General features: G+C 42.9%; 1 protein-coding gene across 4 annotated transcripts in view; it reads left to right on the forward strand.

Annotated features, from left to right (window-relative positions):
- RNF41 (ring finger protein 41) overlaps positions 1–19,642 on the forward strand; it is a 27,417-nt gene continuing 7,775 nt past the window's right edge. The window contains exons 1-4 of one of the 4 annotated variants that reach the window (XM_018048086.1): positions 1–139; positions 634–785; positions 2,557–2,741; positions 19,144–19,256. In XM_018048086.1, the coding sequence (XP_017903575.1) occupies positions 19,167–19,256 (90 nt within the window). In that variant the 5' untranslated portion in view covers positions 1–139; positions 634–785; positions 2,557–2,741; positions 19,144–19,166. The remainder of the gene's footprint in view (positions 140–633; positions 786–2,556; positions 2,742–19,143; positions 19,257–19,642) is intronic. The other 3 variants (XM_018048088.1, XM_018048087.1, XM_018048085.1) reach the window with 3 other exon arrangements.

The raw sequence follows: 19,642 nt of genomic DNA on the forward strand, positions 1-19,642 counted from the left end.
GTCCCACACGGCGGAGAGTGGTCGGAACCCTCTCGCGTCTTCTTCCCTTTCCCCTTCCCCTCCCAGAAAAGCCTGGGACCCGGCACCCGGGCAGTCTCTCGGCCGCTGCGGGTACAGAGTCCAGACCGCTTCCAGGGCGGTGCGTACGGCGCCTGCGCGCGATCCCACTTAAAGGGAGGGTGTGGGAGGGAGGGGGAGATGTCCCAGGGGGATTGAGGCGGGGGTTCGAGATATTGGAGGTCAGGAGAAGGGATGAGAGTAAAGATGAAAAATGGAGGAAGGGAGCAGCAATAGGGAGGAGTCCAGAGGTGATAAAGGGGCGCCGGAGGGTGGGTTGTTGGGGTGATCCATTGGAATGGGGGAGCCTTAAAAAGTGCAGGAGGGGGCCTGGGCTGGCTGGAGGACAGGGAGGAGGGGACTTGAGGGAACAGCGTGGTGTTTAAATAGGCAATGATTGACAGGCCGGGAGCGGAGGGAGGGAACATTCTGAGGGCCAGCCTGGGCAGGGGCCGCGGAACCTGAACCCCCGCCCTCGAAGCGCCATAGCTTGGCTCCTCTCCCATGCCTTGTCTTTGGCAGCCTTGTCTTCCTCCTCCATTCCTTCCCCTCTCTCCCTCCCACCCCTCTATGTAGGAATCTCACATTCCTTACATCCCTGCCCTGGGTTTGCAGCCGGTCCCTCTTCACAGGCTTCGCACACCGGAAAGCCTTCTCCAAGCCAGAACGCAGAGGAAATTGAGGACTGGGAAGGAGGGAGCTGGAGAAGGAGCAGAAAGCTGAGAGGGGTGAGAGTGTTTCGCTTGAGGGACTGACAGGCATCTTCATTCAGAAACTGACTTCGTTCCATCTAGTAGCAAATGCAGCTGTTAATGAGACCGCTGAACCACTGTTTTTGGGGACTGGACTGTGATAGTCTAATCCCTTCCCGTACAGGTGGTTTTAGTCTGACAATAGAGCAAGAAGCTGATATTGTTGCAGGCTGCTAGTTTTCCCCAGATAGGAATGGTAGGGAATCTGAGTGATGCAATAATGTTACTGCCCTGTGTGTCCAGCCGACTTTGTGGCTGCACCTGGATAGAAAAGAAGAAACAAGCTTCTTTCAAGTATTTCCTCATGGACCCTCGGAACTCTAAATTTATTTTGCATTCTATTGCTACAAATACCTCATGGTGTTTGTACGAATAGTGGTATGAATAGCAGTATTCAGTATGCTTTCATATTTATTATGTCATTTGATTTTCCTGGACAATATGTAAGATAGATAAGTCAGTTATCATTTTCCCTGCTTGACAGGTGAAGAAACTGAAAACTGCAGAAGGGATACATGGCTTGTTAAAAGTCGGACAGCTGGCAGAGCAGGGACCAGAATCCAGGTCTCCTGACTCCAGGTGCCCCTTTGTGTTGAAAAACCCTGTTTTGTTCTGGTCAAGAGAGTTGTGAGAGGAGATATTTTTTCCCAGGATGGACAGCTGTTAGCCTGGAACTTGTCTCTAAAAGACTGAACGTAGCACTGATTCCTGGAAGCTTTTCTTGGGGTTCAGGGGTGGACACCAGGCTGTTGGGAAATACAGTATTGTCAAAATGGAAGAAGCATTGTATGCTCCTCTGTATTATGGATGGGAGAGACCTATCAACTCCCCGCTACTGCCCCCAACTACAGGGAGGAGAAAGTGGACCTGGCCTGGTACCTTTATCCTCTGATTAGTTTTTAAATACTGCACTAACATGTTATGGCTGCTGAGCATAGTAAACTAATGAGCCCATGTACCAGACTCCGGATGAGGTGGTCTCTGTTTTACGGAGAAAAATTGTCATCCTTCCTAACATAGTCCTTAATATTGATCGATGTGAAGGTGAGGAAAGGAATTTGAGTAGTTTCTGTTCTGCCTCTGAAGCTTTGTCTCCCTCTACTTGGTTTCATCCTTTTAGTAATGAGAGTTTGGTCTTCCCAGTTGTCTGTCCTGGAGTAATTTCCTGATTGACTGCCTCTTCATTTTTTTAAAAAAAAGCCTGATTCCCTTCAGGAATATTTCCGGACTTGAAAGTAGAATTACACCTACACCAATATTCTTGAGTATCTTCTCCTTGTGAAACAGTATTTTCTGAGTGGACAGTAGGACAGAATTCTTTTTATATGAAATACTTTATGTGAAAACACTTTGGAAACGCTAAAGCACCATCCTGTGCACGTAAGGCATCATGGCTCTCTGTGTTAGGTAGCCACAGCTTTGGATTCGCTGGCATTCCTTGCAGTTGTATGCACTGAATAAAAGAATCTTTTCTGTCTCAAACAGCTCCTCTTCCCTGCCTTGCTTCTTGTCCCTTTCTGTCCCCACCTCAGCTGTGTTTGAATCCCTTGGCCCGGGTGTGTGATTCCCTAGCAGATGACCTCACTCCTTACAGAGTGGCCTGTGTGCCTAACCCTGAAACCTGTAGCTCTCAGTGGAGTTGTCTTGTCCTCCTCAACCAACCGTCAGATCCAAGTCTGTCTAGTTTCACTGCCAAGTGCAGGTAGTGCTCCTGACTCACCTTTTTCTTCCTTGTTCCTATTAATAGAGTGCTCCCGATTGTGACATCACATCCATCCCCTTGGCGATGGAGCTTGTTACTAGGAGGGAAGACTCAGTCGGAGAATAGCCAACAAGATGGGTTACTGGGAGCGTCTCCTGAGTGGCACTGAGTGGAGGCATCAGGGGGTCGGAGCCTTGTGAACAGGGAACCTGCCCCCCAACACTTGGAAGGTAAAAAGCATTGATTCAGAACCCCCTTCTGGGCTTCAACCCTCTTCTCTGCTAATCTGGATCCCTTCTGCTCTTGAAAACCTGATTCTCAAAACTCTTTTATGCATAAACTTTTCTGTGATTAACCCACGTCAGTCTGTTCTTCATTGTATACTTATGTCTTACATGAACTATTAACTTTCACTTGTTGATAAATTGTTAAATTTTACTATTTTTGTATGTTTTATATCTTGGGTACTCACTCATTGAATTCAAGCCTGTACATTTGTTTGAGGACAAGGATTGTGCTTGCTGTTTCTTTTACATGTCTGTTACATGAAGATGAGATTGGGGTAGCCACACAAATAGTGCTTGGTGCTGATGACCAAGGTGGTGGTGGCGGGGTCCTTGCTGATCTTTGAGGCCTGGTAGGCCTTACTCGAGGTGTTAGAGTTGTTAGTTGGGAGTTTTTGAAGGATTGTGTGACCTCTGGATGCTTTTTTATTTATTTATTTTTTAAAAATATTTGTTTATTTGGGTGTGCCGAATCTTAGTTGCAGTATGTGGGATCTAGTTCCCAGACCAGGTATTGAACTCAGGGCCCCTGCATCGGGAGCATGGAGTCTTAGCCACTGGACCACCAAGGAAGTCCCCCTCTGGATTGTCTTTCGAATTTAACCAATTAAAGTGTGCTGAAGAAGCCTGACTTTAAAAATCCCCTGTGCTAAATCTAGTCTGGATCACAGAATTCTGGAATTAAATGGAACCTTAGAGGCAATGAGGAAACTGAGTTCTAAGAGCTCAGTTCTGTAAGAGAGGGAGTGACTCCACTTTAAGGCTTCTATTGCCTAGATGAAAAAGACCACTTTCTTTCATTTATAAAATCAGGAGAGTTGCCTAAAGAGAGCAAGGTCAAAAAGGCCCTCTCATAAAGCCAAGGCACCTTTTATAATATAATTACCCCTAATTTAGCCTATTTTTGTACTTATGTAGAACTTGTATTGTCTTGCATGCATCATTTCAAGTGGAGTAAAGGGAACTGAGGCCCAGAGAGGCGAAGTCAGTTGCCCAAGGTTACACACCGCTCGATAATAGAGCTAGAGAGCCACTCAGGTTTCTAGATTGTCAACTCAGTTTTCTTTTTCCACATCTATTTGTTTATTGGGAGACAGGGAGATAAGGTGAAATGTTTTAGGGACTCCCATGAGGCACCCTTCACCAGCTACTTTCTTCACTAGGTTGAAATTCCTAGGAGTCACCTATTTCATTACAGTGGGGCAGGTTATGGGGCCCTTTGCCTTAATGTCTGGTGATTTGTAGTAATTGGTGCTGGAGAATTCTCAGCCCTCTATACCTGTATTGTATTCAGGGCATGGATGAGAGAGAAGGAGTAGAAGGAGATCATAGCACATATGCTTGGATTTTACCAGTCTGTTTTTGCCAAGCATTGGTGACAGCATACCCAGTTACTCTAACATGGGAATGGTTGCACTAACGTTTGTGCATGTGAATGTGCGTGGTTTGCACATCGGTACATGGGTTCAAGAAACCCTGATAAGGGAGGGTAAATGTTCAGGCTCTTTTAGAAACAATCTGTTTTGAATTCCTAGCTCTCTCTGGGAGTAGACCAGTGAAAACAATTGCAACAGTAAGTTACAAGGGTGTAGGGAGTGGTCTGGTAAAGCTCTCAAGTTTTTATTTATTTATTTGAAATTAATTAATTAGTTTACTTATTTTTGGCTGCACTGTGCCTTCGCTCCTGTTGGTGGGCTTTCTCCAGCTGTGGGGAGTGGGGGCTACTGTCTGTGTGGTGCACAGGCTTCTCATTGCAGTGGCTTCTCTTGTTGCCGAGCACATGCTCTGGCCCATAGGCTTAGTTGCTCCGAGGCCTGTGGAATTTTCCTGGACCAGGATCATCAAACCTGTGTCCCCTGCATTACAAGGAGGATTCTCGACCATTGGACCACCAGGGAAGTTGTCACATTTTTATAATAATCCTGACCAGAAATGTAGAGACATCCCAGTGTAACAGTGAGGAAGTGCAGCCTCATAATTACCTGCTTTGGTTCTGGCCTGCTGGGAATGCAGTTTTCAGTTTGGGTTCAGAATGTTCAAACTGGGTAAGTTGGCAGAACTCCTATAAGCCTGAAGGGACACTTCAGTGTTAATTTAGTTCAACTCCCCAGCTTACGTGAAACCTTCCAAAGCCTTTTCCTGTTCTACAGCTCAAGGAGGAGATCTAGGAAACTGTGCTTCCAGTGGCTGTGGTCACTGGCTGTGATTCTTGCGGTCTCTGTGGTTTCAGTTTTTTTAAGGCTTCTGTTGCTAGGGCAGTAAGCAATCGAGAACCCACCGCTGTGATAGTCCCACAGAAATGTTGAGAGTCCTAGAGAGAGAAGGACTAGTCACAGAGCCTAGCCTGTCAGCCTAACTGTCTACCCAGGGGCCAGGTGAGACAGGGCAAGGAGCTGGCTTCCGAGGTTGTATATAACCACTTCCTTCAGCATCTTTCCCATAGACAACAAATCGGAAATACCCTAGTCAGAATGAAATTTAAATTTCCCCTTAATTCTTGAGGTTGCACCTTTGAAAGAATAGAGTTAGAAGAAGGTGCATCTCCAAGCCGATAACGTGGGGTTTCGATTCAGAAAGAACAATGCCCAGCATCTTTGCTGAGTTCTGTAAACCTTGACTTTATGGTGGAACCTTGTAACTCCTAAGCCTGGCTGGTGGCTTCTTACACCCTCTAACCATCCCTGTAACAACTGAGGCAAATTCTCTGCTGTTTCTTTTGGGGATGTGGAATCCCATGAGACCCCACTAAGATCAGTTTTCAGAATCTGTAGTCTTCCTTCAGATAGCATTTTATTTTAAATATTTATTTGGCTGCACCAGGTCTCAGTTGTGGCATGCAGAATCTTCTAGTTGGTCTTTAGTTGTGGCCTGTGAGATCTAGTTCCCCGATCAGGAATCGAACACAGGTCCTCTGCATTGGGAGCACGAAGTCTTAGCCACTGGACCATCAGGGAAGTCCCAGGACTGTTTTGAAATTAAAACACAAGTGAAGCATACTACAGACTCTCAGCCTGCTTTCTACATTGCTCCATAGCAACAAGAGAGAGAAGGGTATTGTTTTAATTTCTGCCCCTTGCTCTAAGGTAACTGATTTTTTTTAAATTAAGTCTTGCAGAAATATGTTCTGTAGATCAAAATTATAATCTCAGTAGATTTTTAAAATGTGTACACAATATATTCCACTTAAAGAAGTTTTTATATAAATGGGACCACCACTATATGTACTGTTTTTGCAGCTTGCATTTTTCAGTTTGAGAGGCAGTTTAGCATGGCAGTTGCAGTTAAAGGCTTGAGCCCTGGGGCCAGTCTGCCTGGTTTGGGATCTGGCTCCACCACCTGTTAGCTGTGCGATTTGGCGAAAGCTTTTTTTAAAAAATGTTTATGCATTTATTGGCTGTGCTGTGTCATAGTTGTAGTTGTGCTGCACAGGATCTTTTGTTAATAGTTGTGGCATGCAAACTCTTAATTTTACCATGGAGATCTAGTTTTCTGACCAGAGGTCGAACCCCAGCCCACTGCATTGGGAGCAGGAGGTCTTAGCCCCTGGACCACCAGAGAAGTCCCTAGAGAAGCTTTTTAACCTTTGTGCATCTCTTTCCCATCTGTAAAAGGCAGATCACGGTCATGCTGACCTCACAGAGTAACTCACGGTTATTGTAAAAGTCAGTTGCGTTAATATGCCAGAAATGCTTAGAATTGTGCCTAGCATGTAGAAATACTCAATAAATAATGATTATTATTTGGTTGTACAAGTAAAAACATCATTGTTAAAAAAAAAAAGGAGGAAAAAACTAATAAAGCAAAACTCTGAGTACTAATAACGTGGGGAATATAGTCAATATCTTATAACTCTAAATGGAGTAGAACCTTCAGAAATTGTGAATCACTGTGTTGTACACCTGTCACTTATATTGAACATCAACTATACTTCAATTTAAAAAAAAAGTATGGAGGAAAAAAAGTAAAAGTGCTAAATGTCTATACTTAGGGACAGCTTCTCTTATATGCTTTTAGATGCTCTCCAGCATAAGTGTGGACACACATAAAATTTTTTTAATGAAAATGGCACTGTAGAATATATAGTATGAATAAATGTTATTTTACTTATATAAATGAATAAATTTGAATAACCTAAATAAATAAATATTATTAAAAATATCTAAGTCATATTAATGCTACATTGTATCCCATTTTAAGGATGTAAGGAATTCTACTGTATGTTTGTGTCACTTCTGATTTTTTTGTACTATTATAAACAATACTTAGATAAACAACCTGGTATATTGTTTTGTTCACTGTGTAATTATTTCCTTAGGCTAAGTTACTGAAATTAGGATTGCTAGATAAAAGGTATATATTGTTTTAGGATATTGACTGACTTTTTTGGTATGATTCACCTTGATTAACTTTTTTTTTATTTTTATTTTTTTTCACCTTGATTAACTTTTTCTTGCAAGAGAACATTTTTTCCAGACCTTGCTATAGTATACAGCGTGTGTGTGTATGTATATATATATATACACATATATATATAGTGTACAGCATATGTGTGTTGTATATGTTACATGCTATAAATGACACATATAGTATATGTGACATTGAGTGTTTTGGACATGTTTTTTCATTTAACCTTAATACTTTCACAGTTGAGGATAATTAATAAAAGTATTTCTTTATGTGACTATTGAGTACACACACAAAGAGAAAATCTTTTTCAAAGATTCAAAGGGATAACTGAGGAAATTAAAAATTTCCCCCATTCCTGTTCCTTAATGACCCTTCTTCAGCAGCAGCCACTATTGGCCATTTCTGGAGAGTTTTGTGTATATGAAAGCATATTCATATGCATTCATAATACATACACACACATATGTATTGTATTTTGTGCTTATTTTGGCACATTTCCATATACTATTATATACCTTAGTTTTTTTCTCTTAGTATATCTTGGAAAACTTCATACCTGGTACATTTTAAGGCAGTAATAATTTTTTTTCCTGTGATTAATAGCTATTATAGAGAAACCAGATTACACTTTGTTTATGTAATTGAGGTAGATATTGTCAGAAGCTTCTTTGGTGGCTGAGATGGTGAAGAATCCGACTGCAATGCGGGAGATCTGGGTTCGATCTCTGGGTCAGAAAGATAGATCCCCTGGAGAAGGAAATGGCTATCCATGCCAGTATTCTTGCCTAGAGAATTCCATGGACAGAGGAGCTTGGTGGGCTATAGTCCATGGGGTTGCAAAGAGTTGGACACAACTGAGCGACTAACACTTTCACTTCATTTTCAAATATTGTAAAAGTCAGGGGTTCAACAGCTGAATTATGGGTGTTGGGTGATATTTCTGCTATCATGTAGAGGCTCTCAGGTAACGTAGCACCTAGCCATTATTCAGAATAGCACAAACCAGTGTCAGGTTGCATTAACTAACTGAAGGAGAGAGGAAATGTAATAGTTCCTTGTGTCCACAGAGGTCGGTCTGCAAGTAAAGCTCCCAGTACCTGTTTTAGAAGGACATAGATACTCTAGATGCTATGGGAGAGTTGAGTCTAGGCTAGATACCCCTCTTCTGTGCTGCTGCTGCTCTCTATCTTGACCTTTCCCAGGACTGTCTAAGCTCAGGGTGACTGACTGTTGGATACCATGGAAAGGATTCCAGCCCTGGTGTGTTAAACCAGATGGTCTCTTATGGTCCATTCCAACTCTAAAGGCAAAAATAAGACTGTCTTAACCAGGTGAATGGGGAAAACTATTTAAACAGATCTATATTCAAGTTTGTGTCCGACTTTTTAAATCTATTATTGGGTTGGCCAAAAAGTTTGAGTTTTTCCATATGATATTACAAAAACCTGAACAAACTTTTTGGCCAACCCAATATATCATGTTATATCGTATATTCCTCATAAGCATCATTTAAAATACATATGCTCGGGCTTCCCTGGTGGTCCACTGGTTAAGAATCTGCCTGCCAACACAGGGGACATGTGTTTGATGTGCTGAAGCTGAAGCTCTGATACTTTGGCCCCCTTATGCGAAGAGCTGACTCATTGGAAAAGACCCTGATGCTGGAGCTGATTCATTGGAAAAGACCCTGATGCTGGGAAGATTGAAGGCAGGAGGAGAAGGGGACGACAGAGGATGTGATGGTTGAATGCTATCACCAATTCCACGGACATGAATGTGAGCAAGCTCCAGGAGATGGTGAAGGACAGGGAAGCCTGTCTGAGTCAGACACAACTGAGCGACCGAACAGTAGCAGCTGGGAAGATCCTGAAGACTCCAGGCTACTCCTGAGCCGGTGCTCCAGAGCCCACAAGGTGCAACCACAGACGCCCTCGTGCCTAGAGACGGCTCTGCAATAAGAGAAGCCGCCACAGTGAGAAGCCTGTGCTCTGCAACCAAGAGTAGCCCGCACTCAGTGCAGCTAGAGAAAGCCTGTGGACAGCAGCAAAGACCCAGCGCAGCCAACAGTAAACAAATAGATGTTTAAAAAAAAATAGATGTGCTAGATATGCTCTTCCATCAGGTGGGCTTATATTACCATAACTAAGTGTAGCTATACTTTACTGTTCACTAAATGAGCGTGATTATCTGATTTTTAAAAGTTCATTAGTGTGATTTTTGAAAACCTGTCTGGACCTCTTTAAGTACCATTCTTCTTTCCTGCTTTTTTTTTAAGCTTTAATTAAAAAAATTTTTTTTTATTTATTTTGACTGCACTTGGTCTTCATTGCTGCACTCAGGCTTTCTCTAATTGCAGTGAGTGAAGACAACTGTTCATTGCGTTGCACAGACCTCTCATTGCAATGGCTTCTCTTGTCTTAGAACACAGGCTTTAGGGCATTGGGGCTTTAGTAGTTATGGGGCACTGGCTTAGTTGCCTCATGGCAGTGGGAGCTTCTCACGGGGATCAAACCTGTGTCCCCTGGATTGTCATGTGGATTCCTAACCACTGGACCACCAGGGAAGTCTGTCTGCTTTCCTGCTTTAAAGGTGTCCCTCTTCCTATTTAACATATTTCCTGGTTTCCATCCTACCTTTCCCTCAGTGACCAGATTCTCATCTTTTCTTTTCTTTCTTCATTAGAGCTTTCCTTTCAGTACACACACATCCTCAAACCTTCCTTAGCATAAGGAAAAAACACCCCTCCCCGCGCCCTTCCTCAGCCTCCTGTACTCCTCTCTCCCTTTCTTCCTTGGAAGTCACGCTTTCGGCAGCTTTCTTCTGTCCCCGTCTCTGTCTCACCTGTTCACTGTGAGCCACTGCAGTTTGGCTCCCACTCTTAGTGCTGCCCTGGCCGCAGTGCCACCCAGCGCCATGTAGCCCCCTCTGCTGTGGGCGTCCACAGTCCCATGTCTTGGCAGTTTCTGCTTTTTTTAGTCCAACTTGTGTTTGCAGTTTTTGACACTTCTTTTCCCTCTAAACATTCCACTTCCTTAATTTGTGTGTGTGTGGTAAAAACACATAACACAAAATTCCCATCTTAACCATTTTTGAGCATACAGTTCAATAATGTTAAGTATATTCACATTGTTGTGAAACCGACCTCTGGAACATTCTCATCTTGCAAAACGGAAACTCTACTCATGAAACAAGAATTCCTCTTTCCTTCCTCCTCGCCACACCCCCAACTCCCTTAACTTCTGTGACTCTCTTCTCTCCAGGATTTTCTCTTATCTGGGGCCAATCTTTTTCAGTCTCTCTCTCTTTTTTTTCTCAGGCTCCTTCCCTGCCCCCCTTTTAAATGTCATTATTATTTTCACACACTGTTGGTGGTGTTGTAAATTGAAAGGGCCTTTCCAGAGTATGGTATGGAAGTGTCTAGAAAACAAATAGCAAGCCCACCATTCAGCCCAGCAATTCCAGCTCTCAGTATCCATCCTAGGAGAGAGATTTGTTCTCATGCTCCAAAAAAATCATGTTATAGGGGTGTTAATTGGAACATGATTTGTTTCAGGGGAAAAATTGGCAATCGGCAAACCTCAGTCCTGAAGGGTATGGCAAAACACATTGTAATCAAGGCTTAGACTGGTGGCTTGAACATTCTCAACCACTAGAATATAAACTCCCTGGGAGCAGGGCTTCCTTCATACATGATTCTATGGGACTTCTCTGGTCCAGTGGTTAAGACTCTGAGCTTCCACTGCAGGGGGCATGGGTTGATCCCTGTTTGGGGAAATTAAGATTCTGCATGCTGTACAGTGTGGGGAAAAAAAAAAAAAAATTCTAGGTATAGCAAAGGAGGGCAGGGCAGTTGAAAGAAGGAATGTTCACCAAGCAATGGATGGGGAGAGGAAGGTGGGAAGAGTGGCTTTATTCTTTTAAAATGAGCATAAAGTCATATATTCTACTTGTGAAAAAAGGAAAACTAAAAAATTAAGCAAAGAACCAGTGCTTCCTAGTGTTCTATAGACTTCAGAACCATTCTCATTGTCTGGTTTCATTCTGTGTACTTTCCCTTGTGACCTTTCAAAACCTGTCAGCTATTACCTTCAGGATTTCTGCTTGGAATCTGAAACTCTACACGTCCAAGACTAGGATCATTACTTTTTACCCCATCCTGATCTTTGTCAAAGTTTCTTATTTTGGTAAATAAGGATTCACCACTAATTATCTCAGGCAGAAACAAAAAAGTAATCTTTTTATTACTTCCTGAACTAAAAATTTTTGTTTATTCATTTTATTATTGTTATTTTTGGCTACACCATGCAGTTTGCAGGATCCTAGTTCTCCTAAGTGGAGGCGTGGGAGTTCCAACAACCACTGGCCTGCGTGATTCCTGATTCCTTCTCTTAAATGCCTTGGTTTGAACGTTTATACTTTTTTTAATCTTAATTTTTACAATAAACTCCTACAAAGATCTTATTTCTCTGATATTCCCTATCCCCTATATTTTTTGCACGGTTGCCAGAATCTGCCAGTCTACAATAGAAAGCTGGACATGTCAATTTCTTAAAGATCCTTCAGGTGTACACAGACTTAAAGAATCTCCCCCACAACATTCTTTTGATTACATAGGAAAAAATAACTCTTAGAGTAGAAAAACTTGACAGATAGCACTTAACCAAAGGATCAAAGCTGGTACCACCAGGAACAGTACAGATCAACATTATGTGCTCCTGATATGATGCATTGAGAACACAATGCTACTTTGTGCTATTTTTGCCTGAAATGAAACCTGAATTTACTTATTTATTTTAAATATTTATTTATTTGGCTGTGCCAGGTCTTAGTTGCAGGATGCAAAATCTTTAGTTGTGGCATTCAGAGTCTTAGTTGCTGCATCTGGGATCTAGTTCCCTGATCATGAATCGAACCTGGGCCCCCTGCATTGGGAGCTTGGAATCTTAGCCACTGGACTGCCAAGGAAGTCCCAAAACCTGAATTTAATCACGAGGAAACAACAGACAAATGAGAGACATTCTCATATAACTGGTGTGTATTCTTATTTATTTACTGGCTGTGCTGGGCTTTCTTTCGTTGTAGTGATTGGGGGCTGCTCCCCAGTTGCGGCACATGGGCTTTGCCACTGTGCCGGCTTCTCTTGTTGTGGAGCATAGGCTCTTGACATGTGGGCTTCAGTAGTTGCAGCATGCGGGCTCGGTAATTGTGGCACACGGGCCTGGTTGCTCTGTGGCATGTGGGGTCTTTCTGCACCAGGGATCAGACCTGTGTCCCCTGCGTTGGCAGGTGGGTTCTTATCCACTGTATCACCAGGGAAGTCCAGTGTGCATTCTTAAAAAATGTCAAATTTATAAAAAACGAAAAGGATTTAGTAACTTTTTCAGTCATAGGATTAAAGAAGTTTGACGACTCAGTGCATAATATAATTCAGCATAATCTTGAATGTTCTTTTGCTCAAGGAGATTATTGGGACAACTAGTAAAACTGGAAAAGTGGTTTGTAAATATATTACATCAATGTTAATTTCCTGATTTTTATAATTTGACTATCAATATAAAAATGTTCTTTTTAGGAAGCATCAAGTCTACAGTTTACTTTTAAAAGTTCAAAAAGTTTTGATATATATATAGCAGTTATAGATGTAGTTAAATGTAAACATTTAAGGAGTCTGGATGAAGGATATATGGGATCTTTGGAAGTCTGAAATTGTCAAAATTAAAAAAAAAACATGTAAATTTATGTCAACAAAAATCCTTCAGGCACTCCCATAACTTTCAGGTTTATTCTAACCCTACTATAGTATCCTAGGGTCTTCATTACTCTTAATTTAAACCATCCCTCTTTAAGCTCCTAATGCTATATGCTGTCTCTTTGCTGTTGTTTGAACCAGGATTCTTTTGGTTGGAAGATACAGAAGCCCAACTCAAAGTAGCTTAAATAAAAAGAGGATACACAGGATGTCTCACAGAAACCAAAGTTAGGAAGGCAGCTGGATCTTGGGAACACACCTGCACTCTGATCTCAGGACTTTGCTGCTCTCATCCAGGCCTTTCTCACTGTGTCCATCTCAGTCTTTTCTTTCCCTCTGTAGATTTGTCTTCCTCAGTGAACATGGCACACAGAGAAAGAGCAACTCATCTTGCTTGATGTCCTCTTGCTTGATGTCAAGTTCAAATTCTCAGAGATACAATATTTTGGCCCTGATTGGGTTGCATGCTCACCCTTGGCCCAGTCAGCTGCAGCCTAGGGTAAGGTCTCTGTACTGGTGGGGCAGCTTCTCTGGGAGCCATGTGGATGAGAGAGAGGGAGTAGAGTTCGTAGAGCGAACAGTGCCATGGTGTGCACTGCAGCCGTCAGTAATGCAGGGCCACAGAAGACGATCCTGCACTGTGCGCTCGGCTCTCCACCACCATCCTCATTGCTCAGCGAGTCGCAACAAGGAGAATCACAAGGGGCCTTGGTTCTGGGTCTTACGTTTCACTTTATGCTGTCTTTATATTTTTATTTTTAAATATTTATTTATTTGGTGGCACCATCTTAGTTGCAGCAGGCAGGATCTTTGGTAGGGGCATATGGGATCTAGTTCCCTGACCGGGGGTTGAACCCAAGCTTCCTGCACTGGGAGGATTGAATCTTAGCCACTAGGCCACCAGGGAAGTCCCTATGATGTCTTTAATATCACCTTTCATCTACTCACTCTGATCCATTACTGTTGATGGATTATTCAAAAGAATGTTGACATAGGAACAGAAGGTCAGATGTCTGAGGAGAGACAAATATATGGCTATCCCCACTTTTTTTTTAAACTTTATTTATATTATAGTTGATTAATGATGTTGTGATAGTTTGAGGTGCACAGCAGAGGTACTCAGTCATATATATACATGTATCCAATCTCCCCCAAAACTCCCCTCCCATGCAGGCTGCCATGTAACACTGAGCAGAGTTCCCTGTGCTATACAGGTCCTTGCTGGTTATCCTTCTTAAATATAGCAGTGTGTACATGTTGATTCCACACTCCCTAGCTTTCCCTTCCTTCCATCCTTTCCCCTGACAACCATAAGTTCATCCTTTAAGTCTGTGAGTCTATTTCCATTTTGTAAATAAGTTCATTTGTATCATTTCTTTTTAGATTCCACATATAAGGAATGTCACGCGGTATTTCTCCTTCTCTGACTTCACTCAGTATGACCGTCTCTAGTTCATCCATGTTGCTGCAAGTGGCATTGTTTCCCTTCTTTATGGCTGAGTGATATTCCATTGAATATGTGTATCACATCCTCTTTATCTCTTCCTCTGTCAGTGGATATTTAGGTTGCTTCCATGGGTTGACTATTGTAAGCAGTGCTGCAGTGAACACTGAGGTGCATGTATCCTTTCAGACCATGCTTTTCTCTGGGTATATGCCCAGGAGTGGGATTGCAGGGTCATATAGTAGCTCTGTTTTTAGTGGAATTTTTTTAGTACTCTTCTTTAAAAATTTTTATTTATTTTTTTTTGGCTGTGCTAGGTCTTTGTTGCTATGAGAGCTTTTCTCTAGTTGCATCGAGCAGGGGCTACTCTCTAGTTGAGGTGCTCAGGCCTCTCATTGCAGTGGTTTCTCTCGTTGCAAAGCATGGGCTGTAGGGGCACAAGCTTCAGCAGTTTTGGCATGGGGGCTCGGTAGTTGCAGAACACAGGCTCAGTAGTTGTGGCACATGGGCTTATTTGCTCTAAGGCATGTGGGATCTTCCTGGATCAGGGATCAAACCCATGTCTCCTGCATAGGCAAGGCACGTGTATTCTTCACCACTGAGCCACCATGGAAGCCCTATTTTTAGTTTTTTAAAGAGCCTTTATATACTGTTCTCCACAGTGGCTGTACCAATTTACATTCCCACCAACAGTGTGGGAGGGTTCCCTTCTCTCCATGGATATCCCCATCTTAGAGGAAGATAGCCAGACCAAGGTAGTTTAGAGTGACAATTTCAGAGGCATTGTTAGTAAGCCCAAGGCCCTGAATGTAGATCCTAGAAATGGAGGAACAGGAATGCAGAGAAATGGTGGTGATGGAGGTCAGTGTAATTGTAGCAATGTCATGGGGTATCATTCACTGTTCCTATGTAAAATGGGTAAAGAAAGCTGAGTGGTTCCAAAGTGAGCCTTGTGATTTGTTATCTCCATTAGCCTAGTATATTAGTTAGGATCTTGTCTGATTAAAGAGACAAAATCCCAGCTCAAACCAGCCTAAACATAATAGGGAATTTACTGGCTCATGTAACTTATGTTCAGAAAGTGATTGTGGCTTCAAACATGGCTGAATTTAGGCCCTCAAATGATTTCATCTAAATTTTATTTCTCAGCTCTGCTTTCTTTATTGTAGTGTCTTTTTTTTTTTTTTTTTTTTTGGCTGAGTTCTGTGGCATGTGGGATTTTAGTTGCCCAACCAGGGATTGAACCTGTGCCCCCTGCAGTGTGCAGAGCCCTAACCACTGAACCACCAGGGAATTCCCAATTATGGTGTCATTCTATAAGTAGGCTCTCCTCATTAATGGCAGGGCTGGTCACTGACCACTCTTGAGTTGTACATCCTACCAGCTATACAAACTCCTTAAGAGTCCCAGGCATTTCTCTTATTGTCCTGGGTTGGGTCACATGTCCATTAGGAACCAGGATATGATGCCTAAAGGAAAACTGTGATGCTGTTTACAGAAAATGGGATGGTAGGTAGGCAGAAATACGTGTCCACTATACTCTGTTTGCTAGGAAGCTCCTAGTTAAAGCAACATTTAGTCACACCAATATTTTATATTTTGTTAAGAACTATGGCTTGGTGTTAAACTGGATGTAGCTTACCAGTTCCTACTCTTAAGGAATTTTTAATCAAGTAGTAGAAATTAGATGTGTACGTAAATAGGGAATTAAACTACCACACAGTTGCACTCATCTCACATGCTAGCAAAGTAATGCTCAAAATTCTCCAAGCCAGGTGTCAACAGTACATGAACTGTGAACTTCCAGATGTTCAAGCTGGATTTAGAAAAGGCAGAGGAACCAGAGATCAAATTGCCAACGTCCGTTGGATCATGGAAGAAGCAAGAGAGTTCCAGAAAAACATCTACTTCTGCTTTCTTGACTATGCCAAAGCCTTTGACTGTGTGGATCACATCACAACAAACTGGAAAATTCTTAAAGAGATGGGAATACCAGACCACCTTCCCTGCCTCCTGAGAAATCTGTATGCAGGTCAAGAAGCAACAGTTAGAACTGGACATGGAACAAAATACTGGTTGCATATCGGGAAAGAAGTATGTCAAGGCTGTTATATTGTGACCTTGCTTATTTAGCTTATATGCAGAGTACATCATGAGAAACGCTGGACTGGATGAAGCACAAGCTGGAATCAAAATTGCCAGAAATATCAGTAACCTCAGATACACAGATGACACCACCCTTATGGCAGAAAGTGAAGAAAAACTAAAGAGCCTCTTGGTGAAAGTGAAAGAGGAGAGTGAAGAAGTTGGCTTAAAACTCAGCATTCAGAAAACTAAGATCATGGCATCTGGTCCCATCATTTCATGGCAAATAGATGGGGAAACAGTGACAGACTTTATTTTGGGGGGATCCAAAATCACTGCAGATGGTGACTGCAGCCATGAAATTAAAAGATGCTTGCTCCTTGGAAGAAAAGTTATGACCAACCTAGACAGCATATTAAAAAGCAGAGACATTACTTTGCCAACAAAGGTGCATCTAGTCAAAGCTATGGTTTTTCCAGTAGTCACATATGGATGTGACAGTTGGACTGTGAAGAAAACTGAGCGCCAAAGAATTGATGATTTTGAGCTGTGGTGTTGGAGAAGACTCTTGAGAGTCCCTTGGACTGCAAGGAGATCTAACCAGTCCATCCTAAAGGAGATCAGTCCTGAATATTCATTGGATGGACTGATGTTAAAGCTGAAACTCCAATACTTTGTCCACCTGATGTGAAGAACTGACTCATTTGAAAAGACCCTGATGTTGGGAAAGATTGAAGGTGGGAGGAGGAGGGGATGACAGGATGAGATGGTTGGATAGCGTCACTGACTCAATTGGACATGAGTTTGACTAAACTCCGGGAGTTGATGATGGACAGGAAGGCCTGGCCTGCTGTAGTCCATGGGGTCACAAAGAGTTGGACACGACTGAGTGAACTGTACTGAACTCCCTGGCCATCCAGTGGTTAGGGCCCCTGGTGAGGAACTAAGACGCCACATGGCACAGTCAAAAAAAAAATGTTTACATAAATAATGGTTACTCTTGTGTACCGAGTCCCTAGTATGTGCCAGCAAACACCATGCTAAATGTTCTTCGTGCATTGTTTCTTGGTTATACCCATTTCATCTATTTAAAAAGCCATTTAGGCTTAGGAAGTGTACATGGCCTGGCCAAGGTCACACAGCTAATGAATAGTGGAACTAGGGATGTAAATCCAGTCAGTCTTAACTCAATCTAGTGCTGTACTTTAGTTTGTACTTGACCTAGCAAGGCCTCTCTGTGTCCATTCCATTCCCTACCCTTTTATTTTCAATTTTTATTTGTTTGTTTATATTTGAGCCACACAGCTTCAGGGATCTTGCTTCCCCGACCTGGGATCAAACCTGGGCCACCACAGTGAAAACGCCAAGTCCTACCACTGGACTGTCAGGGAAATCCCCCATTCCCCATTCTTGTAAATTGAACAGCATAATTCTAAATTTCTGAGAACTTCATGATTGACGTAGCTCATCTTTTTCAGGACATCACAATTTGATGGGGTCTGCAGATTGTCTACCCTTACACCAGGTGCCCCTCCTTGCTCCAAGCAGCCCACTGGTTGGATGTCCACAGGGAAAGTTTCAGTTACTGTTCAGTGACGTCTTATTTGGGGCTTCCCTGGTGGCTCAGTGGTAAAGAATCTGCCTGCAATGCAGGAGACACAGTTTGATCCCTGGGTCAGGAAGATTCCCCTAGGAGAAGGAAATGGCAACCCACTCCAGTATTCTTGCCTGGGAAAAAAAAATCCCATGAACAGAGCCTTGTGGGCTACAGCCCACGACCTAGCAACTGAACGTGCACACACAGTGTCTTATTTAGGTTTGATCTTTCGGAGCCGAAGGAAGGGGTGTGGCAGCCTAGCTGCTCTTTGAGTGTTGTTTCTTGAACTTCCCTCCCATCACCATCACCTAAATTCAGACTCTCACCGTTTCTCTCCTGCCTAGATATTTCTTCCTGTCTCTAATCTCAGCCCCGTTTACAGAGTGATTCTAACAGAGAACTTTTATCATCGTTCCTTTTAAAGTCTTTCATTGGTCCCTGTAGCCTTCAAGGTGAAGTCCCAATTCCTTTTGTAAAACTCCCCATGGCCTGGCCCTTGCTTGCCTTTCTAGCCTTGTATTTTGACACTCCCTCTCTTGCACCCTTCAGATCAGCCTTTTTCTGAATCACTTATAGTTCCCTGAACTCATCATATATCTCCTCTTACTTCTGGGCCTTTAAATACACTATCTCATATGCCTGAAACCCTAATGTCCCACCCTGCTCAGGCTCCCCAACTCTCCCCAACCCTGACCCCATCCCCCACCCCTGCAACCTAGCTAACTATTTGTTTGTCCTGCTAGTGTTCTGGAAAACTTCTCAGCCTCCCTCTCCTTTGAGCCTGCATTAGGTATCCAAATTTCTTGCCATCATAATGCCCTGTGCTTAACCTGAGAGCATTTATCATTTCATAATTTAAGTTATGTTTATATAAAATTCTTTAATTCTCCCATTAGAATTAAATTTCTTGAGTCAGCTTCCCCTACTGCCCCACAAATGACTGGCATGTAGTAAGCTCTCAATAAATATTTTTTGGACAAATGAATGGGTTGTGGCAGTGAGATAGAGTTGGCACATATCTGTATTCTTCTGAACTGGCCTCTTTTTCCTCTGTTGTTCTTTCCAGGACCTGGGTTTCAGTGATGAGACATGGGGTATGATGTAACCCGTTTCCAGGGGGATGTTGACGAAGACCTTATCTGTCCTATTTGCAGTGGAGTCTTGGAGGAGCCAGTCCAGGTGAGTTGGGTTGATGGCAGGTTTGGTGAGGCAACAGACGGCAGTGGAGCTAATCAGAAAACATTCTTAGGAAATGGGGCCAATGGGGAAGCCACTGTTGAGGCTCCCACTCCCCACACTCCTGACACACGCAGACTAGAGGTCTGGGGCAAAGGAGCAGGGGTGGTGACACCAGGAACGGGGCCTTCCAGAGTCTGTGTAGAGGCGGACACCGCAGAAGTGCAGCTGGTTCTGAATTTCTTCGGAGGTGAGGTTTTCATGCTGTAAAATGGTCAGCTATTTGTTTCTGTCCTCTTGACAATAGCTTGGTAGCTTCTTTTTCTCTTCAGGGGCTCTAACTAGGTTCCATCTCCCTTTCCACAACTGAACTTCTGGACTCTCCTAGA

This window comes from Capra hircus, chromosome 5 (genome assembly GCF_001704415.2).
Source record: "Capra hircus breed San Clemente chromosome 5, ASM170441v1, whole genome shotgun sequence".
Classification (NCBI taxonomy): Eukaryota; Metazoa; Chordata; class Mammalia; order Artiodactyla; family Bovidae; genus Capra; species Capra hircus.